At 53.2% G+C, this 25,629-nt stretch overlaps 1 protein-coding gene across 10 annotated transcripts in view; it reads right to left on the minus strand.

Annotated features, from left to right (window-relative positions):
- Nucleotides 1-25,629, minus strand: part of TNRC18 (trinucleotide repeat containing 18) — an 83,665-nt gene that overhangs the window by 23,372 nt on the left and 34,664 nt on the right. For 6 of the 10 annotated variants that reach the window (XM_019494626.2, XM_059716447.1, XM_059716444.1 and 3 more), the window contains 13 exons: nt 22,821-24,605; nt 15,701-15,803; nt 14,846-15,051; nt 14,356-14,502; nt 13,927-14,111; nt 12,495-12,918; nt 10,997-11,944; nt 10,105-10,280; nt 8,712-8,848; nt 8,231-8,359; nt 6,099-6,273; nt 4,775-5,141; nt 1,674-1,952 (listed from right to left, as the gene is read on the minus strand). In XM_019494626.2, coding sequence (XP_019350171.1) covers nt 1,674-1,952; nt 4,775-5,141; nt 6,099-6,273; nt 8,231-8,359; nt 8,712-8,848; nt 10,105-10,280; nt 10,997-11,944; nt 12,495-12,918; nt 13,927-14,111; nt 14,356-14,502; nt 14,846-15,051; nt 15,701-15,803; nt 22,821-24,605 — 5,061 coding nt within the window. The remainder of the gene's footprint in view (nt 1-1,673; nt 1,953-4,774; nt 5,142-6,098; nt 6,274-8,230; nt 8,360-8,711; nt 8,849-10,104; nt 10,281-10,996; nt 11,945-12,494; nt 12,919-13,926; nt 14,112-14,355; nt 14,503-14,845; nt 15,052-15,700; nt 15,804-22,820; nt 24,606-25,629) is intronic. The other 4 variants (XM_059716443.1, XM_059716445.1, XM_059716446.1 and 1 more) reach the window with 4 other exon arrangements.

A 25,629-nucleotide genomic window follows, 5' to 3' on the forward strand; every position in this document is an offset into this window, starting at 1 on the left:
TCCATGCGAAAAAGCAGCGGTTTGCAGCTTTGGGGGGCTGAATTCTGATGGTTAAAAATGGGTCGCTCGTTTTGGCGGAGAGGGGGCAGGGGAAGAGAAGCGGGGTAAAAGAGGGTTAGAGCAAAAAGGAAAAAGAAAAAAAAAAAACCAACACCAAAAAAAAAAAAAAGCCAAACCCACCTTGAATGAGCAGCTCTCTGAAGCGGGGTGTAAATCCCTACGGGGACTCTGCTGTGCTACGTTCAAATAGAAGGTGCTCGGTTAACCTGTTACCTTGCTGATAACAGGGGACACTACGCTTCCTCCCCCCTTCCTTAACATTCAGCCCACGCGAGCCACCTTCGTTTGGGAGTCGAGTTGGAAACTCCAGAGCTCATTAAATTGACTTTCCCCCCATGATTATTATTTAATAAGCACGCTCTAAACCAGAAACTGCCTTGTGTCTCTTGAGGAAAAGTCTCGAACGATCTCTTTTCCCAGCGAAGTATTAATGACAGATGAACAAAAAGCCAAAGGGAGAAATTTGGGGATGGGGTGAGGGTTTGAACGGTGGGGTCCAATTCAACGTGGCGATTTCTACGTCCGTGAACATCTGCGGGTTAATTATGAGATCTGAAAAATGCATAATCCAAAAAGGCTCGAGCAAGTGCCGTGTGCATTTTAAACACATCCGCAATATTTGCAAAAATCGTGGGGTTGCAAAAATACAGGATTGCAACGCCACGCTTTTGGAACAGAAATGTGACTATCTATCCAGCTTATTGTTACTATGATTTTTTTTTTTTTCTTTCAACACGTCTGCCTCAAAAGAGTCTAATCCAAAGGAAACAGGAAAAAAAAATTAAATGACCAATCGCTGCAAAATATAAACAAAAGTAAAAGGGTGGAAGGGGGGGACAACATCCATTTTTTGTCTTAGAAAATATAGCAAAAGCCAATTGCTATCAGGGATATTTGAATAATAGAGAGTGCCTGAGACTATGTTAATTCTAGCTCTATACATCAGGAATGGGGAAGGGAAAAGGGGAGGCAGAGCAGGATGAAGTGAAGCAGCAACCTAATTGCCTAATAAGAGACACAGCAAGAGAGACAAGGTACACAGGTTTAGTTAAAAATGAACTCGATATGTTTAATAAAGCTTGGTATACCAAATTGCAGTACAAACATCAAATCACACACCCACACAACAGTATCCCATTAGAAAAAAAAATAAAAAGAAAGCAAGCTCCTTCCAAACCTCTACAAGGCCCATGCCAAAATAAAAAAAAAATTAAAAATTGGAAAAAAAAAACAACCCAAATAAAAATAAAAATCATATCATGGTGGTGGTGGCAGCAAGGAAGAGAGTGAGGGGGGACTGAAGGGAAGACGGGGAAGAGGAAAGGAGGGGAGAAGTGGAGACTAAAATCCAATTGATATTAAAGCTCCAAAAGAGCCAGCCGATAATAATATCACAATGATACAAGTACAAAAAAGATTATAGCGATAAAGCAGGCTACGCTGCCAGGAACAAAGACGGCCGCCCTTCCTTTGACCATCAAAGATGGCAGACCTCAGTCCCGCCATCTCTCGCTCGCACACGCACTCGCACACACGCACACGCACTCGTTCCACAAACACGGAAGAGACTTTTCTGGTTTTGTTTTGTTTTGTGTTTGTTATAATCTAGTAACCTTGATCGAACGAGTCCTCCGAAGAGTCACTGAACGAAGATCCAGCCTCGGCCTCCCGCAGCAGCAAGCAAAACTGCTGCTTCCTGCTTGCGGCCGGTTTAGATTTGAGAGTCCTAGTGGCAGCCATGCCCCTCTTGGCTGGCTTGAGGCCCCCGGCTGGCTTGCTGCTTTTTTTGGCCACTACGCTGTAGAGATTTGGGGGTCTCATTTTGGAGCTGGAGGGAGACTGAGAAGGCCACTCGTCCTTCAGGGATTCGTCATCTTCCTCCGAGTCCGTATCTGCAGTCAAAGTAGGTGTTAATAGCGTTAAATCAATGCACTTGGCCGCGGGTTTGTCTTTTAACGGTAAAAAAGGGTGACATTGCAACGGAGACAAAAGGCTGCGAGCACGCTTGCATTGCAAGTTGGACGAGCTGCCCCTACGCAGCGCGGAGGGTGCTTCGCAATCCTTATCTGCCTCTCCTAGCTGTGCATCGCCGTAGCTTTTGGGTTTGGTAGGGACGAAGCCAACCAAAACCACGAGGCCTTACGCCCTAGCCCCAGACCGATAGTCTCTGTCCAGGGAAAGCCGCCTAAATCTTTGCTTAGTTTGAATTGGAAGAAATTCTGGATTTGATCTAAGAATGCAAAACTCATTACTCCTGCATGATTAGACTCCATTCGAATTGCAGAGATCCCTTGACAGCAGACTCAGGGGGCGCTGGGCAAACACAGCTCTAAGACTACTCCTCCGTCTAAAAGGGTTCAGCCCTGACAAGTGTCCGTGCCTGAGCTGGAAAAAACCCGCCGATGGATGCTGCAACGAGGCTCTTCAGTGCAATCCCTTAGCAAAAAAAACAACACCGCGAGAGAAGCACGGCCACTCCTTCCCCAGACTGGAAATCCCCACCAACGTATCGCAGTGTGGTGCTCAGGAAAAACAAGTTGGATTTAAAAAAGAATAATAACAATAATTCCCACTCATTGTAAAGTTGGCAATGCCAAGAGCCAGATGGGACGCCAACCCTGCTGTAGTAAGCCTTAACTAGGGATATGATGAATGCCAGAACTGGCCCTCAATTTGCACATGAATTCACCCGCATGATGAAATGTCAACACGGTGAGCCAGGAAATAGCAGGTATGGGCTAAAGATCATGTTTACTAAGTGTATCGCGCGATCAGCCATCATTCAAACAGTACCACGCAACGAGCCTGAGGCTACCTGGGACAAAAGGAGCGAGCCAGAGTCTGGAGGTCCTTCCTTAGCCTGCAGTGTCATATTTTTGTACATATAACATGCCCTTTTCCTCCCCCAAAACAGCTGCTGGAAATTGCAGTATGTGCATTATATACAATAAACATGGTAAACACTGTTTCTGCCAGTTATGGGCAAAAGTGAAAGTCAAATCAAATCTGCATAGGATTCACAAGAGCACAACATGGAGCTGGCTCTGCTCCCTAACTGCCGCTACTCAGCTGCTTACTATAACGAGTTGGGGTTTTTTAATTAATTCTGACTTTCAAAAACAAAGTGCATATTATATTAACAGGCATGTTGTATGCGAGAAAATACAGTCATCCAGCCAAAATACAATCTACTCTTTATAAAGCTGACATTTCCCCTGGGTACCCAATACTGAGAATCATCCAATATTTTCATCCAGTACCCGATGAGCGAAGCTAAGACTATATGGTACCCAATGGATCCAATAAAAGCGGATTTGAATGTTATGTTGCTACTCCTGAATGCATCATTAATTCCAAAGTGTTACGAACATGACGGGGGGAAACTCTTGCAGCTTGTTAGGATCGGCACTTGCTCTCCAACCACATCTGGAGACAGGCACTGGTGGGAGGATAAGGAGGGATCTTGGAGGTCTGCATTTTTTTTAAGACCCCTAAAAATAGCCCTGGGGTTGGAGCAGGATGGGGAAAGGATCCGGTGCCCTCACCATTTTTTAACAAGTTGGATTCACCTGTCTTGGGCCCTGGTTTGTGGGCCAGCTACCGAAGAGATGCCAATTGGCACTCGCCTGCCCTCCGAAATACGTTATGCTAGGGTGAAGAGATCTGCTGAATGGTCCCTCGTTAGTGTAAAAATAACCAACTAATGCCTTTCACCTCAACCTAGGGTAGAGCTTGGAGCACAGAGATATGGAGCCATCTCACTGCATGGGTCCTTGAAGAACCATCCTCTTCCTCGCAGCAGGAGAGGGAGGCCGCAAACTACCTCCCAGTCCCAACCGACCCCACCTCCGATGGAAAGCTTAGTGCAAAAGTGGAAACGGAGGCAGCAGCTCCCTGGGAACACCAATGTACGAGTCCACGGGAGGCAATTCTCAGGCTCGAAACTGCTACATCAAAAGCCAACGGCCCTCCCAGCCGTGACCCCATCCACCCAGCGCCCCGGCCCCTTGTCACTGCTGGGTGCTCAATGGACCCCACGCAGGAAGGTCACTCTGGGATCAGAAATGCACGGAAGAGAAAATAAATCAGTCGGTGGTTTGGGCATCCTTGACAGTCAAGATGCATCCCCTTCACTTTGCCGTGTAAACGGGAAATTGCATGTACCACCTCTATCTTATTGGATAATTGCTAGCGTCTCCTCTTGGATCTCTTAATTCTCTGCCAAGTTAATTCACCTGTCCTGGGCCCTGGTTTGTGGGCTAGGTACTGAAGAGATGCCAAATAGCACTTGCCCGCCCTCCAAAATACGTTGTACTAGGGTGAAGAGATCTGCTGAATGGTGCCTTGTTACAGTGTAAAAATAACCAACTAATGCCTTTCACCTCAACCCAGGGTAAGTCTAGTGTGCAGGGACTTATATTTGTGATGCACGTTCGTGTCCCGACGGAGGTTTTTAATAGAGACTTTTATGTTACTGTTCAGCAGCTACCGATGCTGAGAACTGAAGCACCCCAGGCTTTGTGCGCAGACCCCAGCCTAGACTCCACCAATTCAAAGCGACAGGCAAAGGGAGGGGAGCACCTTTGGCTTGAAAGCCAAATTAGATCCATTTCCAATGGCCCTCGGAGACTAAGTCCTCATAAAAAAACAACACAAAAAAACCCCACGCAACATAAATTCACTGTAAAAGAGGAATAAGTGAGAGGTTACTTACTATAGGAGTAGCTGCTAACTTCAGATATTGCTGGTGAATGGGAAACTTTCAGCTGACTTTTGACTTTTAACCCCACCTCCATCTTCTTCATTTTGGCAGCCATTTTATTTTTACCTTCTTTGGAGGTTTTCAGCGACAAGCTGAGGCTCTTAGCCATGCTCTTCTTCTCCTCCTTGCTCAACAGGGGCTCGTGGGGCGACAGGTATCTGCTGACACTGCCTCCGCCGGTCTTCTGTTTCCCCCCAGAGCTGTCTGCAAACTTGAAGGGGGATTTGAGCTTGTCCTGTTTGGTGAGTGACAGGGCTTTGTCCAGCTTGTTCGCCAGCTGCTCCTGATCTGACGCCACCTTCTTCTTCTTGATCTTTAGCTGTCGAGGAAGGAAGGGGAAACGGACACGTTTGAATACAGCTTCGTTTCGAGACGGACCCCAGAGACTTTATAGGCTGACTCTGCTGATGAACCTGACTGCAGTTCATGGTACGCTCAAACGAACAGGGCCTAGAAAGGAAAAACTTAACCCCATTGTGGATGTATCCTGCGAGAGAGGGCAGGAGATGGCAGTCTTCCCAGGGCTGGCATCCTGTTGGCATTTGCAGAAGGATACACATAGGGCAGCAGAGGAAGCTCTGCCCTGGGGTACCTAGTACCAGCTCACCCACACTGAGCCTCCAAGACTCAGGAGCTGCTAAGCATTTCTTGATCCAAAAATCAAAAAAAAAATAAAAAAAATCATGCCTTTTTTTAACAACACGTTGGGCCCCTTCTAAATGGTGACCCTTTAGAGCACACTCAAATTATACCTACAACCTCTTCTCAACAACTGTATAGACCAGAAACCATGTTAAAAAAAAAAATCAGTATAGCAAGATGCTCCATAATTACTTCGAGTCCAAAAAACGGAGGCCGTAAAAAAAATGCCCCAAATATTGCAAGACTCATTTATCTCACGAGAGTTGACATGCTGCTGTAACGGTAAAGGGGACCAGTCGTAGTGTCCGGACTGCAGTATTATGCTGCTACCGCAAAAAACACGCTGGTGTTTTAAATGAGCACGCAGGTCAACTGACCAGCCCCTCGGCTCAAAACCAGTGCAGGCAGCAACACCGGCCCTGCTTTGCACCCAGCTTGGAGCTCAAGTGCCCCCCAAGCTGCTCCCTCCGTACAGCAAGACATTTGCTAGGGCCTCTTGCCTATGGCACATCCTTATGTATTACTTGCTTTAGAACAGCATCTGCAAGGCTCAGAGGAAACCCTGCTCTACCCTCTGGACCACGCTGCCTCTGCCTTTGGCATGCAGTCCCATGCGCGCCGTGACAGTACTGACCTCATTGGAAAAGCTGGACACTGCCTCGTGCTCCTCCCAACTCTGGTTCCTCCCTTTCACCTTCCCACCGCCGCTCTCTGCATCCTCGTCCTCCTCAGGGAGGGCCCCTTTGTGCCTCTTCTTCATCCCCTCGCCAGTCTCGGAGTCCTCGGACAGCAGTAAGGACTTGCTCAGTCTGCAAGCCAAACACAGGACTGGTCATCAAGGCTGGCCTTTCCTTCCTGCAAGCATCTACCAACCTCTGCAGAGGTCACTTCCCCAGTAACAGGCCCTCAAACCTGGCACCTGGGACTATACCCCCAGCTGGGGAAAATCCATGAGTCCAAAGAACCTATATCACCTGAGACCTGTGAGGATTTGGCCCATTTAGCAGAAGTGCCAATTAGTGCCTGATGCCTGCTCTAGATGGTCGGTGTGAAGCAGGGTGCTTTTCGGCAGAGATCTGCAGGCCTGCGAAGTGGCCATTGAAGGCAAGCGGTGGGAGCACCCGTGTTTGGGCTAGGCAAGGGCCGCAGAGAGCCATTTGCTGTGCTAAGGAGCAGGAAGGGAAGAACGGATGCGATAACCCTTCAGGTCTTTCCCTGGGTTTTCTACTGATACCAGGAGACTCATTCCACAGGATACGGTAGGTATTGGGCTAGCCACGGGCTGGTGGAGATCCTTGTGCGCACGTGGCAGGAGTGGTGCTTTAGCAGGGAGCTGACAGCAGAACAGAGTTGAAAGGACCTGGCAAACAGGGTGGGGGAAGGAATTAGCTGGGCCTAGGCCATCCATGAATGCTACAGATCTGGCCCTTAACCAGCAAAACTTGTGACTGGGTTCCCTGCATCCTCTATGGGATTGGGGGGAAGGAGAGGAAGAAGAGCAGGTAGGAAAAGGACGGGTGTCACCGCTCCCCAGCTGCCTCCAGCAATCAGCTGATGGACGGAGAGGTGAGCCAATGCTTGAACAATTCCTGCCAAGTCTCCATTCAACTCCCTCGTACACGCTATGCCATCTCCCATTCCCATCACTGCTGACGGCCACCTCGTGACAGAAGCAAGCCACAGCCATCTCCTTCACACTACATCCGCCAGGCCAACTCCACAGCTGCCACATCTGTGAAGCCACCAAGACAACGCAGCCTCCTCGCCTCCCCACAATGGTACAAAGCAGCCTCTTTCTCTGCCCTCCTGACTTCTCCTCCCCAACCCAAAGCCAAACCGACGCCGCTTTCCAGCCTCCAGCCATCAGAAGGCAGATCTACGTATGGCTCAGCTTTCAGAGCAAGGCTTCCACGAATGCCCACGATATCCGTTTCCACCAGAGACGCACATGCAAGAGAGTCCGGACACTTGCGGACGTCCCGAGCCTTTCAAACCCCGAAGAAGAGAAGCAAGTTACACAACCACGGAGGGGCCTGATTTCCAGAGGCACCAGGGCAGGTGAAAATCAATGGGAATCGGGCCTGACTCTTGTTCCTATCTCGACCCACCAAGCGAGACCCAGCCCAGAAAGAAGAGGCAGCTCACAGAACTACAGAAGTGCTCAAGCAACCTAAATAAAGCTATCAGACTTGCCCAGAGCCAGCTCAGCAAGAGAAAGGGGTCCAGACACCCACCAGGGAAGAGAGAGAGAGCGCGCAGGCAACAAGCCCATTTCCCACCAAGAGGAGGACGATGGGAGGGCAACATGGCAGAAAGGCCCCAGCACAGAAACCTCTTTCCCATTCGGGAATTCATTAGGACTGAAATCGTTAGCACGGACACGGCCGCTCAGCGCCCAGAAGAGCCCCTGGTGCTAGCCACCACCCCGGCGTGGAACGCACACGAAGACACGCAATCCCTGGCTCTCTATGCCACCGGCCTGCCCCGCTGTTCACCTGCCCAGGCCGCGCGCCAGCCAGCCCCATGTCTCTCCTCCAGAGGCAACAGGCGCACGATGGTGAGGCGACCCCGCAATGGCACTCCCGCTCGCAAGGACGCAATGAGCAGCCACCGCACCACCACGTGGTAAAGCCCTGCTGCCACGGCCGCGCTCTGCTGAGACGACGACGCACCGCACCGGGACCCCGCTGCCTGAGGGACGCTGTCCCCGATAGGACGCGGTGCAGAGACCCTGCCATTCCCATCTTCCCCGCGTTCCAGCCTTACTTTCCGCTCTTGCTGTCACTCTTCCCTCTCTCCTTAAGGGGCGACAGACCGCTCGATCCATGCTTCCTCTTCCTGGGCCTTCCTGGGCCTCTTCGCGCCAAGCTTCTACTTTTCTCGTCATGCTTTTCCCTTTAAAAGAACCACACGCTTCACTGTTAACCAGGGCGACAAGACACACAGCAAAAACAAGAGCAAGAACACAAACAAACCGAGGCCGGTCGCACGACCCGGATGCCGGCCCGGAGCCTTCGCCTGCCACTGAACCGCTACGCTGAGCTGCGAAAGCCAAGGGTCTCTTATGAGGGGTCACCCCGCTGCCTTCACCAGTCATCCGGTTGCCGTTTTAACAGCCTAGGAGCGCATGTGCAAAGCGTGGGCAGAGACGCTGTGAAAGGGGTGGGGAAGGAGCAAGGGAAGAGTGTTCTCCTAGACCTGGATGCCGTGGAGGTACCCAGCGGGGACAGCGACCTGCCCGACTTACTCGGAGTCCCTGCGCCGTTGCAATTTCACCAGCTCCCTCTGCTTTTCCTTGTACCGCCGCTGCACCTCAGCCAGCCGCATCCTGTAGTCCAGCTCCATGGCATCCATGTTCTCGATGGCAGACTTGATGGAGAACATCTGGGGAGGGGGGAGGCAAGGCAAGCAGAGACGGTATAAGGGGATGCGGGAAGGCTGCTGCCAGCCCCAGGGTTAGGTTAGAACAGGCCTGTTGCTGCTCCCCATCCCGCTGCTCAGCAAGGGCCACAGAGTCCCATCAATGCAGCGAGCAGAAGAGCTGCCCTCCCACATCACAACTGGCAGAGAACTCCTATTTACATGGGGTTGCCTCCTTACCTTGGAGACAGGGCGTTTGAACGCCCTAGCAGGCTGCCCTGCAGCGGCACGCGCAGCTGCCATGTGGGAGACCATAATGTAAGCCCTGCTCGCCTGCTCCCCTAACTAAAAGGAGATGTTACACCTCTGCAGAGGCAAGCAGCTCAGGCCCTGGAAGCCAGGGCCACCATGCTGCGCCAGGACCCCGTCCAACCTCAGTAGAGGGCAGCACAGTCATGTCCCTGTCCTCCTTGTCTGGACGGGTGCTGGGTCCAATGAGGAAGCAGACCAGAAGCTTAAACCTGCCATAGGAAGGCTCCTGTTTTCCTAGGGCACAGGGCTGGGCAGACATACCTGAACTGGCTTGGGCACTGAAAGCAAGCTAGCTGCATTACCACACTTCACCCAAGCTAACTGGCCAGGTAAGCATATGGCGCATCTCCCCAGTACCCTTCTAGTGCAGGTATACTGCTTCTAGTACCTAAGCTGGCTTGTTCAGAGATAGTGCAGCTATCTCAGCATGACTCTACATTGTAGGCATGGTGTGAGAGTGCAAAGAGAGTCTTGGATCCATAAAAGGAAAAGCCAAGGAGTTGAATAAACCAATTAATTCTTCCTCCCGTTGACTGGATTTAAACTCACCCCAACACATTACCAACCATTCAGCAGTTACTGCCTAGTAAATGCCTAAAGAATTTGCAAAGCTATCCCCCCGAGAAGGAAAAGAATGCCAGCACTATCTTTGTGTACCCCTGCGGCCAAAGAAACAACATATGAGCTTCCCCTGCTGCCTTTGTATGGCAAACACCATTCCCAACACCGTGCCCCTTCCCGCTGAGATCAATGATGCTTAAGCACAAACAAGGAAGGAAACCACATCGTGCCCCATTGACTTCTGCTCAGCTACAACTGCAGGGCTGGGAAAAGGAGAGAGGGGGAAAGTGCAGGTTGGCAGTGAAAGTAGTCGGGAAGTGAACTGCTGTATGGACGAACAGCGGCATTGAGAGGACCTTTCAGGTACCCCATGGCTTCAAACTCAACAGCATCAAAGAGCTACTTACAGGTTCATCCTTCTTCTGCATCCAGCTGTACTTCTTGTTGGGATTCAGCTCTCGAGGCAGCCGGATGGTTTTCAGACTGTCCATGAACGGGGTGGAAAGCACCTCCATCAGCATGTGGGTGCTGGCCGCCAGCAAACTCTCCAGGGTGGGGCGGATGGGACAGTTCTCTGGATCTGCTTAGGAATGAAAGAAACCTTTAGAATTTCACCTGCCATCACGACAAGAGTCGACTGATCTCTGATGGGCATCAAAGATCTGTCCTCTGCCATGGGCTGTCTGAATCAACCTCGGTACCACCCATATCTGAGGCCTAGCGTGTAACGACCCACTCAAGGGATCCCCGGCAGCTTTCCAACGGGCAGAACACTGTTTCACCCGCACCTGGACGTGACTGGAAGCCAAGACCCTTTCAGGATCAGTCAGGCTCTTATTGCTGAAAGTCGGTTAGAGCATCTGGGCCTCCTATGCCAAACCCTGGCTGCCTACAGAACCAGTCTTTGCCCAAAGGATGTTAAGGCAGGCAGAACTTGGTGAGCGTAACAGCAAGAGGGGTCGTGCCGTTTAGTACCGTGTTATGTTCATCTATAAACTGTCTAGACACAGGGATGGGCTTGGAAAGCAAAAAGCAGACCAGACACCACTTGTATCTCTACTTCCTGTGGCAGGACTCTGATGCCAAGTCAGTCTGGAGAATCAGCAATAAAAGCAGGTTACAGTGGGAGCATGGTGGGGCTGCTGGACAAACGTGCAACACGCGCCGACTCAAATGCTCGGAGACAAGGGGATTATGTGAGTGTGGGGGCCACAGAGACACTCCAAGCTGCATGGACACGTGCAAATATGCTAGCCCCCTTCCAGGATTAGATATGGTGCCTTCAACCCCACAACTCACTCTGCATTTCTTGTTTCCTCTTCTCCAGTTCCATCTCTGCAATTTCACTCAGCAGGGTGATCCCCTGCAGGAAGGAGTGCTCCAGCGACTGGTCGGGGGATGCCTCCGTGGTCATTTGGGAGTGGGTTATGACGCTGGTGGTCAGCAAGGAGCAAGCCTGAGGCATCTCTGTAGCAGCTACTAAAGCATTCATGCCGGCCAGTGGGTCATCAGGCTTGATGTCCAGAGCTGGGATTTGGCAGGACATGGCCTCATCCGCGTACGGGGGAATCTCTGACCCCTGCTCCCCCTCTGCTGAAGGCAAGCTGGAAAACTCCCGCCCTTGAGGCAAGTGACTGCCCTGCAGGTCCATGGCCAGGGAAGGCTCCTCCCCTTCAGGCTTCACATCTATCTCTGGCTGCTCACTCTCTGTGTGCATCAGTGAGCTCTCATACTCCATATGCACTGAGCAGGTCTCTGGACCGCTGCCTGCCTCAGCCTGGGCCTCTGCTTCTGCAGGGCAGGCCACGACCTGGTAGGCTTGCTGACAGCTCTGGAGGACCTCTTGCTCCTGCTCCATAGCGCTCAAGGCTTCCCCTTGGCGCAACAGGAGATTGCAGCTGTCCATGTTCTGCACAGGGACGGCAGTGGAAGTGGCCATGTTCAGAGCCTCCATGTCCTGCTCGCAGATCCCTTCCTGGCTTTCGTCCATCTCCACTTCCGACTTCACCCTCTCTTCCAAGACCTCTTCTTCCACCGTGGCCTGAATGGGCTCCAGCATTTTGGACGGGGACAGGTGTATGGGCTTGACCTCTGGAGAAAGCTCCATGTGCTCAGAGCCCTCCGCGGGCAGGGGGACGTCAGGAGCCAGGCCATCCGCATCAGAAGCTGCCGTGGGCTGGAGGAGGTAAGGATAATGGCGTCCGAAGGAGGCGGGAAGGGACTGGAATGGATACCCTGGTGGGATCTCTGCAAGAAACAAAAAGGAATAGGATGGAGAAAGGCTGGGTGCCCATGAGCCCTGTCACCCAAGCCTGGTTCTCTCCTACTCAATTCCAGGGACAGTTTTCCTTCTACATGCCACCCTCTCCGACCCCTTTGCTCTTCTCAGTGGCTGCACTTCTGGTATTCCCTCTCTGCTCAAGCTGATGTCCTCCATCAATGCTATAAAGACCACACGAACCATCAGCCAGCTAGTCCTGGGGGAGAAGAGAATCCAGCCTCCATTCTTCACCCCGCTCTTCTCCCCCAAATGCTAATCTTCACCTGGAGGAACCAATCCCTCCCAAAGTAAGACGAGGACCGGGACCAAGACTCCCGGTATCTCTACAGTGCCACATCACAGGTCAATCCTTGCACCCCATCTCCCAAGAACTTCCTGCTCCGTGTGCATTAGCCTTCACTGAAAAGGACCTATGCAATCTTCTCCTGGGAAAGGTCTGAAGCAGGAAAGAGTTGAGGAGAGAAAGGGAGCCAGGCACAAACACACAGGGACTCTGCCAAAGCAGGGCTCTCTTACCTGGGAACAAGGCCTGGAATGGACTGGTGGCCTCTTTCTCCAGTTCCAAGTCTTTCTTCTCCACATTCTCAGGTGTCTCTTCTTTTGGAGGGATGGTAGGGGCAGGGGGTGGAGAGGCAGGGGGCGGGCTAGAAGGATGGGAGCTGGGGGTGGCAGGATAGGAGTAGGCTGGCTGTGTAGGTGGCGCCTCCATCTTTTGGATCACCTCAGCTTTGAGCACAGACACGGGCGAGGCTCTGGGAGACAGGGGGGGTGGACTCACAGCCTTGCTGTAGGACGTGGAGGTGCTCGGAGACAGGATGGGTGGCTTCCGGTGCAGCAGCCCCGATGTGGAGGAGGACAGGCCTGACTTGGCATTGTCCAGGCTACGTTTGCTAATCTTCTCTTCCATGTCCACTCGATGCTCATTGGCTTTTAACCTCTCCTGTTGCAAAAGCAGAGAAAAAACCTTGGGGTGATGTTGCTTGGGATACCAGGCCTGAAAGCAAGAAGGAGCCACAACATTAAGCTAGTAGGGAGGTCAAAAAAGACACCACGACCAGCCATTATCAGCACTGGAGAAGGGCTAATGCAAGGTATTGGAGCCAGGGCTCCCAACACAACACAATGCCCCATCTCAAAGCTCTTGCTGAGCAGCTGAGTCAACTGACCCAAAGTGACAATGTAGGGGGCAGCTATACAGGAATTGATCCTGAAAGGGCTCCCGGCAAGTGCCAGGTGGGAGGTCTAAAAGAGTTAGAAGCTGTACAATGAAGAGGTGGTAGGAAAGGCCAGGACAGAAGATGACTGCTGCTGCCGACTCTTGTGGCTTGTATCACAAGCTATTTAAGACTTCCTCTCCCAGCTCCAGGAGCCATGCAAATACCTGAGAACCTAAGCTGCCATTTAAAAGAAAAAGATTTCCAGCTTCTAAGCTAGAAACGTTCAGCTTAATAATCATTCCCCCGTTCTGTCCCCAAGCAACATGACAAATGAAGGCAACTTGAAAGCAGGCTGAACTTTATGCTTTTTAAAATCTTGTGCCTTAAGCCTGTCTCTGGTCACTTGGGGTTTGACACGATGTTTGTGTGCTTGTGAGTGATGATGTTGGGTCCCGAGGTTTCAGGAAGGAGTATGTGGTCTAGCAAGATTTGTTTGGAGTGGAATTGGCACTGAAATGCTGTGTTCAATAAAGGAGGCATAAACCAGCAAACAGATTACTGTTTGCAGCCGTAATCAAGGTACCAAGCCAGCATCCTAATGTCTCCAGGTCAAAGGACCCCAAGACTGAGGTTTCCTTAAGGACTGGAAATAAACTGCTTGGCAGACCTCTCTGAATGCCAGGCGTGCGAGCAAAGAAAATGGGAGGTTATGGGGATCTGTGCTCCCAGAGACCCAGACTACAAGACTGCCCTGCTGTAAAGCTGCCCGTCACAGCCCCTACAGAACATACCACCAGCTGTGCGCTCCTCTGGAGCTCCATGGCATGCGCGGCTTGCTGCTGCAGGATGTATAGCTCGTGCTGTCGAAGCAGCTGCTGGTGAGACAGCAGCTGGAGCTGGTGCGCATGCTGGAGGGAGCTTCTGGTTGGAGGGTACATCGCTGGCCAGAGAGGGGGGGTGCGCTCCATCAGCTCAGCTACGGCAAAGCAGAGACACAAAGGCCATTGCTACCATGGGGAGAACATGAGCTCATGGGGGATCTGCGCTCATCTGAGGCTGGTGCAGGTTCCATGCAGAAGCGTCTCTTGCCAGACAGTGCAACGTGTACCCTCCTGGTGTGTTCCCACTGACAGACCCCAGTCCTCGCCCTGTACCCCAGGTTTGGGTTATGATCAATCAAGGCAGTACCCAAAAGCCATCTCCCTTGCTTGTGTACTCACCAAAGTGTGGCAAGTGCTCACTGGGGATCACAACTAGCTGCCCAGACTGAGGATCTCTGACAAACTGGTAGGCAGAAGGGAGAGCGCCGCCCATGGCAGGGGGGAAGCCTGGAGTCATACCTTGGTGCAAGGAAGGGTGTCCAAGTCCTAGAAAAAGAATCATCACCCCAGCTCAGTTCAATGGGACAGAGGTGGGCACAAACCCCCAGCCCCAGAGGGCTTTTGCAGACATTGAAGCAAGGAGGAGATGTGGGGTATGTGAAGGAAATGAGTAGGCAAGAGAGAAACTAGAACACTGTGCTGCCCACAGGGCCTCAGCCTGCAGCAGCTACAGGCATGGTGCCTGCTTCAAAGCACACAATCTCCCTCCTCCCTGCAAATCAGATGGGGGCCAAGAACCCCCTGCCAGTCAGTGCCATTCTGCTCCTCCCTGACTGCATTCACACACACCCGCCACAGGCCCCTGCCCTTCCCGCTCCCAGAGACTCACCGTAGGGGTGGCCAGCTAGCCACATGGAAGGGCTACCTGTCCTGGGGAGCCAGGGGTGAGCTGCCAAGTGAGAAGCAGGGTCAGCAGACCAGCGCCCTGAGCTGGCCAGCGTTGGCCCCCCTGTCACCATGAGGTTGGAGTTCAAACCGTTGGTGGCACAGCCAGAGGGGTGTATCCGAGCAAAGTCTGCCAGCTCCTTGCTTTCTCTGAAGGGTAGGAGAGAAGGGGTGAAAAGCAAAGGGTTAGTACAGCCCACCTTGGCTGGCTGAGGAGCACAAAGCATCAGCTCCCAACACAGCACACATTACTGGACCTCCTAAGAGTCGGTCTTCAAAATAAAGCTCAGCAGCGCAACGACAGGTTAGGAGAGGTTGTGTCTGGAGCCCAAGGGCTCCTTAGAGCAAGAGGAAGGTGAGCAGCAGGTGCAGAACTCAGCTCAGCACCCGCTGCCCTCCTTTCCTTGGGAGCAGCTCTGGGTTCTGCCCCGTATCTTGTGAAGCCTCTGCCTTCACCGGGGGCGTCAGCAAGGGTCATGATGTAGGCCGATGAGAGGTGCAGTGCAGATGCATGCAATGTTGGCACGCTCCTTGGTCTCTACCCTCCCTGAAACCCAGCCCCCTCCTCAGGGCCTGCCTCTGCTCTTGGGGCCATCAGCACTTTGTCAAGATTGCTGCTGGCACCCACGTTCCCAGAAGAGCAGAAGGCTGGACGCAGGAGCCTGCGACGCTGCTGGCTTCACACGGGAGACTATGTGCACTGCCTGCAGCACAAAGTGCCAAGGCCATGCACACGCCATGTACACAGGGAGAAGCAGGCCTGAAGGAGCAAAGCCCAGGCCCCCGAGCAGGGCATCACCTCAGCAGCTTCTCTTGATCTCGCTCCAAACGCCCTGCCAGGAGGTGGCTGTCCCGGTGGCGGCCCCGGTCATCCCCGCAGTCATCGTCCGAGCGGCCGTGCCCTGTGATGCAAACAGAAGCTTAAGGGCTAGAAGGGATGTCTGCAGCGCTCTAGTCCAGGCCATCAGTAGATGACAAAAGCAAGCTGTGAAAATACCACTGGCCTCCTTCAGTAAGACACACTGGGCTCCCTCCAAGCTGGCAATTCAAGGGCTACAATTCCCATTTAGTGTCTCCTGACGGTCACTGTGAGCAGTCAATAGAGTCAGCTGGAGTCATAGGACAGGGCTGCCAAGGGACCTACCAGTCAGAGATATGATCAACATAGGGGGTGCCTATTCTGGCGTTTTTAACACTGTTCCCATCCCAGTCACGTCTGGTTTGAAGTCATTCCAACCACAACTGAGGCGTTAAAAGCTAAAACTATTGGAACGAACTTTACCTGCAGACACAGTGGGATTTCCTGTTGCTTGAGGTATGCTCGTAAGAAATCCAGGTTGGTCTTTAAGACTTCCTATACAGATCGGGTCAAATGGAAGCTATTGGCTCGACGCAGAAATGCCTGGGTGGGGTTCTCCAGTCTGTTAGGCAGGGAGCAAACAGGTGCTTTCCTCTGCTCTTATTCTTCCAACACTACTTCATCTGGTCAAAATCTACCGATACATGAACGCCCATAATAAACACCGCCAGCCCACAAGTGATGGGAGACACCTGCGGTGCTGATAGCACAGCCCCAGCCTTGCAAGGCAACCTTTTAGCAGAAGCCCTCAACCCTCCTCAAAGTCCAAAGGACCCAAGGCGACTCTGCCCAGGTGCAGGGAGGTGCTGGCATCAGGGTTAGGCTGCAGGAGTGAAGGAGGGACTGGGCATTTGCATGGCCAACTGGACCCCGAATTAAATCCACCAATGCAACCAAAGCTTGGGCTGGAAGTAAAACTTTCTGATTCAGGGGGTGAGCAGGCGAGGGATCTGTGGGGGGCAAATCTACAGCGGGACACCTTGTTCTTCATCCGAAGCCTTTGGTGCTGGTCACCATCAGAGATATGATCATGGAGTAGATGGAACCTGGGTCAGCATCAGCTTGGCACCTCCCATATCCAAAGCACACTCTTAAGTCCTGGTTACCTTATCTATTTATTTTCCTGGCTACAAGTCCAATGCCCTTGCCTTGGATATCTCCCTCCATCCCTCGCACAATCGCCTTTTTTCATGCCTTAGCTTTTCTTAAGAGCTTTGGTTTTCAAAGCCTGGCCCTAGCCTCAGTCAGCCCGTGGGAGACGGGCGGGAACCTCCGTTTCCCCCACCCGGCAATTAGCAGGTCTCCGTTAGCAGGCCTGGAGCCCACAGTGGCGCGACTCTACCCCCGGGTGATGGCCCTCATCTTTCACCGGATGTCTCCCTTTGAGCAGGGCGGTTTTCCGTTGCTTTCCAGAGCTGCCCCTCTGCTCTGCTCTGCTCCGCCCTGCAGCGAGGAGGGGGAGCGAGGGCCGGGGATGGAAAGCATCTCGACATCCAGTCTACTTTGCTGACAGGGAGTCTTTTAAAGGAGGGCTCCGCTGTGTATTTCCACAAGCCTGGACAGCCCGCGTTTCTGAGCTGTCAAGACTGCAATTCCCTCCGCTTTTACTGTCAGAAAGAATATCGGAACGAAACGACATCTCTCCCCCTCCCTCCTTTTGATGGGCGGCAGGCAGAAAGCGCCGATCGCCGCGTGCCAGAGTTTCCACTATCTGTCCCATGATCCCAGTACAGGGTTGGACGCTAGACGTCTTCACGCTCTCTGAGCTATCAGCTCTTGCTTCGGTCAGGACAGTGTGCCGGATGGGTTTTTGAACCCGAAAGCTTGCTTAATAACTATTCTCCAACCATTTGCGTTGGTCTAATAAAAGATATCAAATTCACCCAAGGAACCTTGTCTGCCCAAGCCTTCCCCCATGCTTCCCACTGGGCCTGCAGCTATTCAAAGCAAGAGGGAAGAGGCCAGCACCACCTTTGCTCATCCTACATTTGACTTCTCCAAGGACAGAGGAAAGACCCCTCTGCCCCGCCAAACACTCTGCATTACAGCACGGTCCCTCTGCAGAGGGATGACGGGCAAGACGTCAAGCCCATCTCTGAGGCACCTAGATCCCCATGCTCCAATGCCCACGCTACCCCGATGGTCATCTCGCTTCCCCACGGCCCAAACAGGGCGCACGGAGAGGATATGGTCTGATACACCTTTGAAAGTGGAGCGGGGAAGGGAGAAAGGGGAGGGGAAATGGATTTTTCCAGGCACATCCATCAAGTGAGCTGGCAGCACCATGGGGTTGTACATCAAACCCACCTTAAGAGCGCCTTCTGCTGAGTCTACAACTCTGCGCGGCGGCGTGCATGGAGCGCCGATTGATCTCGGGGCCCGTGTTTCTTAACAGCTCGCTAACACCGCCAACGCACACATACCCGTGGCCCCAGCGCCCGCGCTTTTCCATTCGGAGCCCCTTTCTTTATTTATTTATGGCCGAGAAAGGCCTGGCCGCCCCTCCAGCAGCTGGAATTGGGACAGGACCTGCAGCTACTTGCCTCCCCGGCCTGTTTCCCCTCCTTGCTGCAGGGCGAGCCAACCCCCCCGTTAGCCACGTATTCTCCTGGGCTATTTTAATTCTCCTTTTTTTTTTTTTTTTTGCAAGGGGGCATCATTTATATTATTGTCAGCTGGTTATTTATAGCTCCGTTTTTATTAAACATAAAATAAAACCCCTGGCTCTTTCTTGCCGCTACAGTTCCCCTTCCCAGAAGGGAACGGCTTCCTTTTTCGGTACAAATCGGCGATTGTCTTCCTCCGTGAATGGCCATTTTGTCCACGTAGACGAACATGACGCAGGGAGCGCATACAAAATTCAATCAGTTAGGCACGGAGGGGGGGAGGGAAAAAAAAAAAAAAAAAAAGACGACTCTAGGCCCGTTGCCTTGGCAACCAATGCTCAGTACTAAATACTTGCATTTTCCTTGCCAAATACTACAGATTAGCCAACTAAAGCCTGCTTTCTCTTTCTTAAAAGGTCTAAACATTCAAGCACCATCCACTCGCTGCAACCAAGCTAATGTTATTAGTGGAATATCTCTTGGCACGCAAGGAGGGGTTGGGGAGGCGGAGGGGGGAGAAAAGCGCCCTTGTTTTCGGCATGAAAGCCAACGCCATCACTTAGCAACAGACCCCGAGCCCTGTTAGAATTCAACCCTTGTTTGCAGCCTTTTAGTTCGGCTCAGTAAATTACATTTACCGCGGGCTGGGAGGGGCCGGGCGAGTGAATGGCTTAACAAACAGCTCGCTGTGCCGGCGACGAGGCTTTCTGCGCGCTCCGGCCCGGCGGAGGGGCGAGCGTGGAAAGAATTAAGGGGGCTCTGGGAATGGGAGGGGGGCCAAGGAGGTCGGAGCTGCCAAGAGGGAGAAAAAAATGACCCTTCGCACAAAGGTTTCGGCTAGAACGTGATGGCGGGGGTGATGCATCTTTGCACCGGGGAAGGATTAAAAGGGGGGGTGGAAAAAAAGACTATCGGAGCAAAATGAATGCGCCTGTCTGACTCCCACCCTCTCGGCGCTGCCGTTCAATGGGAGCCGTGTGGAACACGGCCTGGGAAGCGAGGGCCAAGGGGCGGGCGCTCGCCCGCCGGGGAGGTGCCAGAGGAGGTGGGTGTGCAGCTTTTCGGGTCCGACTAGAAGCCAGGGGTTCCTCCCTCCTGGCGTGTCTGCACCTTTTCCAGCAATTACAGGTCTCCACACTTCTTTTGGTATGAATGAGCTCCCCCGCTTGTATGCCCAAGGGTCTTTTCTCCCTGATAAGCTCTGAGATGTACCCTCCTTTCCCCAGGGAAGCAAGGTTTATTACCCCTTGGTGCCTTGGCAAGCAGGACGGGGAGGTCAGCACAATATTGGGACACAGACCCAATATTGGGACACAGACCCATACGCCTGGCAGCAAGACTCAGTATTTCCTCAGCAGCACGGGGCGGGAAGATCGACTCGAGGACCACTGCAAGCCAAGAGGGGACATTTATCCTCTGAAACGTGCCTCTCCAGGCTCAGTCCTCCAGAGACATTCAATGCAATGGGCGCAAGGGGCAGGGGCATCGACGTGCATTGGGGCATCCGAAGAGGAAAGAGAGATCAGGAGCAATCAGGCTGCTCACACCGCGCCAGCCTTGGGAAACCGGGAGGGACGGGACGGACATCGCATCAGTCGAACTTCAATTGGTTTCTACACTGATTTGGAAAACCTGATGCAACCGCCCTGCGCAGATCTCTTCGCTGTGGGTTCAGGGAGGTTTCTTTCAGCCCGGCTTCCCAAACTCCTTGCTACCAAATTAAAATCAAAACTACATCAAACTACACAGGTTTATGCACAGGTTTGCACCAGGGGTTTAAACATCCAGAGATGTCACTGGGGCCTTTCCCTTTCCTTGAGGTGACACCCTTCCTTTGGAAGTGCAAGCAAGCTCATGGAGACACTTTTTCCTGCAAAAAAAAAAAAAAAAGGCCTCTCTCACCCCCAAGAAAATACAATTAGAAAAAAAGGATCTTTACAAAAAAGAATCCCACAAAAATCTGGAGAGCGTTCGTCAAAAAATGTAACTTCTGTTGCTGTTGACCTTTACCCAAAAAAATTTTAAAGGTCTTAGCCAGTCAAGCACAAGTGTTTGGTTTTTACTGAAAGTTTTCACCCAGCGCAGCTGAAACGGTTTCGGTTTTGGATAACACAATCCCAATTTTTTTTTGTTGTCAAAAAATGGGCTTTTCCCACTGGAGTTTCCATTTCAATAATAATAAAAGAAAGCTATGTTTCATTTTAAAACTATTCCAAGGCAAACTTTTGACCAATCTCAATCACCGTCTGGAGAATCCTCTCTGTGGGTTGCTTCTCTGTTTACTGTAAGCTGTGCTGAGTCTTTGAGACGGGACGGGATATAAATCCAGGGTATAGACAACTATAGGGCCCTGATGGGTTATGGGGCATGTCCCAAAGCTCAAAGAGGTCTAAGTCAGTAGGGATCCGTCCACTGACTTTACTGGGCTCTGGAACAGGCCAGAACTAAGTGTTTTTTGTGCGGTGTGTGGCTCATGCCAGGGTCAGACCCGAGCAGCTCTCTCATCCCTGATGGATGGGACTAGACTCGGCTGCGGAGTTAGCACGACACTCTTCCATTGCTCCTCCACCCAACGTGATTCTGCGACACGCGTGCAAGACGTGGTGGGGTCTCCAGGCAAACAGGATACATGGCTAGTGCGAGCGCTCAGTCTGGGGGTGCTTTTGGGGTCTCAGCTGCTTCCTGATGTCTATGTGCTGAGCATCTGTAGGGGCTATAGCCTTCAAGGCTGGACACTGGAGAAATCCTATGATGGTTGCCAACGCCCTGGCTTCTCAGACCCGAGTGAGACCTGCTCTGCAAGGGGTCGCTCTCCGGTTTTCCAAGGCTGGGCTCCAACATGGGGAGCCTCACTGTAGCTATTAGGCACTGGGGGAACTCCTGGAGGAGTGGGGGTTGATAGGCTACCCCCCACCAGGCCTCCCCTGGATCCACCCCTGCAGCCCACACTTGAACCACTGGCACAGACCAACAGGTGCCTTTTATAAGCAAGGTCTGCATTGAGCAACAATGGCATCTAGCGGCCACCCAGGCCCACTGCAGGCACGACGGTTGTGGGGTCCTCTTGCCAACATCTCGTTTCCATTAAAAAAAGTAAGAGCTGAGCTGCAAATTCAGCCAGCAGCCCCCTGTGCTGAGCACCGTAGCTCTGCTAAATCTGAGGGGCGCTGGAAATCGAATAGGCCGGTGCTAGGTTTAATAAGAAACTAGTCAACACAAGTGTGTGTGCGTGCGCATGTGTGTGTGTTGGGGGGGGTATACAGGTTGTAGCCATATTGGTCTACAGGCAAAAAGGAACCAGAACTCATGGCAGAGGTGATCTCTTGTATTAGACCAACTAGATACGTGCAAAAAAATTATTTATTTGCAAGCTTTCGGGCACGCTCGCCCTTCTTCAGGCATAGGAGAATGCAAAGATTGTAAAATGTCTCCTAGGTGGCAATGAAAATTCGTATTTCACAGGAGGGCTGAAGGTGTTGTAAGATCTCCTGTTGTAAGAACACTTTCAGCTCTCCTGTGAAATACAAATTTTCAGTTCCACCTAGGAGACTTTGTATTCGCCTATGCCTGAAGAAGGGTGAGTGCGCCCCCCACGCTTGCAAATAAAGATTTTTTTTTTTGCATATATCTAGTTAGTCTAATACAAGAGATCACGTCTGCCACAAGTTCTGATTCCTTTTGTGTGTGTGCATGCACGTGTATGTGTATGCATGGAGATAGGGGAAGGATGGCCCCATCAGAGCCGGGTTTGCAGGACAGAACAAGCATGATCATGCTCATGAACATCAACTCAACAGAAGTAAGCAACTGAGGAGGCCAAAACATTACAGAAGCCGAGTAGATCGAGTAGGTCCAAGGCACCAGAGAATGGGGGAAATGACTGGCAGAGCTTGGGGTCATGCCACAAGACCAAGAACAGACCAAGCCTGGGTGGTTTGCTCACAACAGGGAGAGGGAAGAAGCAAAGAGATGATGTCAATGGGGGAGGGCTGCCTTCTGGTATCTAGGACTCATCTCAGCCAAGCACAGGTCTTGAAGGAACCTCTGCTAGGGTAAGAGGGAACAGCCAGATCCCCCAGGCCCCTTCAGTCCTGGGCTTTCCTGCCTGGGGAATGACAAGAGCCTTCTGGTTGGCTGCACGCCCTTGTGCAAAGAAGGGATACAGCTGAGTCTGCCCAGCTCAGTTCACAGGGGACAGCCAGCGATCAACCCCAACGGCAAGAGGCTCCATCTGTCACAGCCAGCCTCTGCCCTTCTCCCCAGGGAAAGCTACTTGAGGACTAAGCTCTGGACACCCATCCTATTCCTGTCCATCCCCGATCAGCCCAGAGAGGGGACCCCGTGTCATTTCAGCTTCCCCGATGTGCCCCTTTGCTCTAAGCCCATCCCAGGTCAGCAGAGGGGGTTGGGGCAAGAGGGAGAGCGAGGTTCTGAGATGGATGCTACGATCCTACCTTTGATGCTGCTCAGGGAAAGGGAGCGATCCCGGTCCGCCAGGCTGGGCCCCAGCTTGCTGCTGCTGTTGTCCTTCTGCCGGGCCACTGCCACCGCGATGCCGACTGGCAGGTGCCTCACCTCCACCTCGCCCTGGGAGCCGATGCTCTCGCGGCCAAAGGACTTGGCACTCTCTGGCCTCTCCGGGTCTCTCTTCAGCTGCTTCCCCATAGGCTGGGACAGCAGCTGCTGCCCCTTGGAGGCTCCCAGCTGAGAAGAGTCTGGCTTCATGTTACCGAGCCCACCGAACGGGCTCTTCTTGCCACAGCTTTGCCGGGCCGCGTTCTCCTTGGCAAAGCTGCCGCTGTACTTGATAAGGCTCTGCATGGCAGACCCTTCGCCATGGGAGGTGGGGTGGAGAATGTCTGCAGAGCCCCGGGACCCGACCACCGAGGACCTCTGCAGGCCACTGGGGTCAAGGTACACCTTCTTGGCTTCCTCCTCCACCCGGTTGACGTGGTTGTGCTGGGCGGCTAGCACTGCCATCTGGGTGGTGGCAAAGTTGCCCATTTCAAAGGGCTTCCACTTCTGCTCAGGAGGCTTCAGTTGGCCATGGTCCAGGTGCTGCCTGGAGGAGTCCAAAGTGCCGTAGACCTTTGCTGACTCTTTGGAGCCAGCGCGGGGAAAGCGGTCTCGATCGCAGGCACGGTGTTCCACGTCCGGACTCGGCTTCATCAAGTCCTTGGCCGCCAGGAACTCCCTGCTCTCCGGAGACCCCAGGCCAGGCCGGTTCAGGAAAGGCTCTGAAGCCACCTGCCTCTTCAGCGCCATAGAGTTGGCCCTGATCACTGACCCCTTCTCCCGCAAGGCCTCCATCCTTTTGGTGTCGCTGTGGCAAGAGAAGTCCTGGGACAAGAGGGTGCGGGTGGTGTCGGCAAGACACCGCTCTGTCGGCGACTGCAACACGCCCACCTTGCCCATGTCCTTGTCCTTCGCTTTGTTGTCCCGGGCCTGGGAGGCGATCTGGATGGGCCCGTTCCTCTCATCGTAGGCCTCGACCGAAGGCACGAAGGTGGGGGCAATGACTTTGTGTTCCCTCCCGGGCTCTTTGGCCGGGGGGAAGATGGTGTACATGTTGGAATGGACAGGCTGCGGAGGGAATGTCGAGGACGGCGCCATCTTCCCCGGGGGAGCTGCGTGTGGGGAGGGGCAACTGCAGGAAACGTGCAAAGCACCAACCGAAGTCAGGATGGAGTCACCCCTTTTCAGCCTGTCGGGGTGGGCGTGAGCAGAAGGCCTCATGTTCTCGTCGTGCCGGCTGGGGTCCTTGGCGCACCGGTCCTGCTCAACCCCCAGCACTTTCAGCATGGGGTCCCCACCACCATTGCAGTTACTGAGGGAAGAGGTCTGCAGCGGGTTCTTGGACTTTGGTTCTCCATTGCCAGCCCCCCGATTTGGCATGTGCTCCATGAGGAAAGGGGACAGGCGCTCCCCTGCCTTCACCAAGCCAGCCACTTTCCGCTCGCTGTCGGGCTTGGTGTCCTGGGTGAGATCCACCACGCTGCGTGGCCGGGGCTCCTCTTTCTGCTTGCTGTCCTTCTTGGAGAAGGGCAAGGAGAGGTCACTCCTACACGCCCGCTCCTTGCCAGGGGGGTCTTTCATGCTCTCCTTCGAGCTCTTGTGCAGGTGCCCGAGGTCTTTCTCGCGCAGCAGGGCACTTGGCGTGTGATTGGCCGCCGTCCTTGAGATGGGGGCTTGGGGTTGCAAGGCTGGCTGCCCCGCATGGCCGGACAGGTAAAACCCATCTGCAAAACAAAACGGGACAAGGTGACATCGGTTCCTCTCCAGCGCTGGTGCAGAACAGGGCCTATGCCCTCTTGGGACCCCTGCGGCTCTAGGGTGGGAGAAATGGGCACGTTAAAGTAGGCAAGGGCATGATGGGGTTGAGACCACAGATCCCCCTTGCATGCAGGGGCAAGGGGGATCCTTCATAGCCCCCCTGGTGAGCAGGTAGCCGTGATGCTGAGGCCTGACAGGATCCCCAGAACATGGTCAAATCCCAAATCCAAGATTCAAGGGATGGGTAGGGAGGAAGGAAAGAGACTGCCCAGAAACCCACCTCTCCCATGGCTGAGCCCAGCTGCCCCACCCCATCCTGAGAGCAGCACCCTGGAACCGAGGGGCTGCCTATGCCATGGAGAGAGACAACCGCACTGTTTTTTAATCCCTGATGAAGTTCAACTGGAACCCCTCTGATCTCCCAGTGCAAGGCCATCACCATACGGCAGCACAAGCCCCTTCCCGCCTTGGGGACTGACAGACAGAATTGCAATGGCTTCATGGCAAGCATCCAGCCCTGCAAGGGTTTGCATGGAGCGAGCCAGGGTGGCTGCAGTCCAGCCTGACCCTCAGCACAGGTACAGGCATCAGCTCTCTGCTGCGAGTCAGGCTGCCCTGCCCTCCTGACCCCACGTGTGTGAAACGTCCAGAGCACCAGGATGTCCAGAGACTGCGCTCGTCTTCGGGAGAAAAGGATGAGCCAGCTCCAAGGCTCAACAGGTTAATTCATGAGGTCAGGCTCGTGGGTCTGTCCCAGGAACCGAGGGACAGGAAAGGACCAATGGGCAACTATAAGGGTTAATAAGACCCATCTGGCTCCTGGCCTTGTACTCCCCACCCTTTGGTGCCCCGTGTGTCTGGGTCATTGCAGCATGAGCAAGAAGACACCACCATCCCAGGCATCAGCAGCAGCTCAGCTCAAGCCCTGTGGCACCCCAAAGCACACAGGGCGATTTGGCCCGTGCATCTCCTGGCCTGTCCCCTGCTCCC

The sequence above is a fragment of the Alligator mississippiensis genome, chromosome 13 (genome assembly GCF_030867095.1).
Source record: "Alligator mississippiensis isolate rAllMis1 chromosome 13, rAllMis1, whole genome shotgun sequence".
Classification (NCBI taxonomy): Eukaryota; Metazoa; Chordata; order Crocodylia; family Alligatoridae; genus Alligator; species Alligator mississippiensis.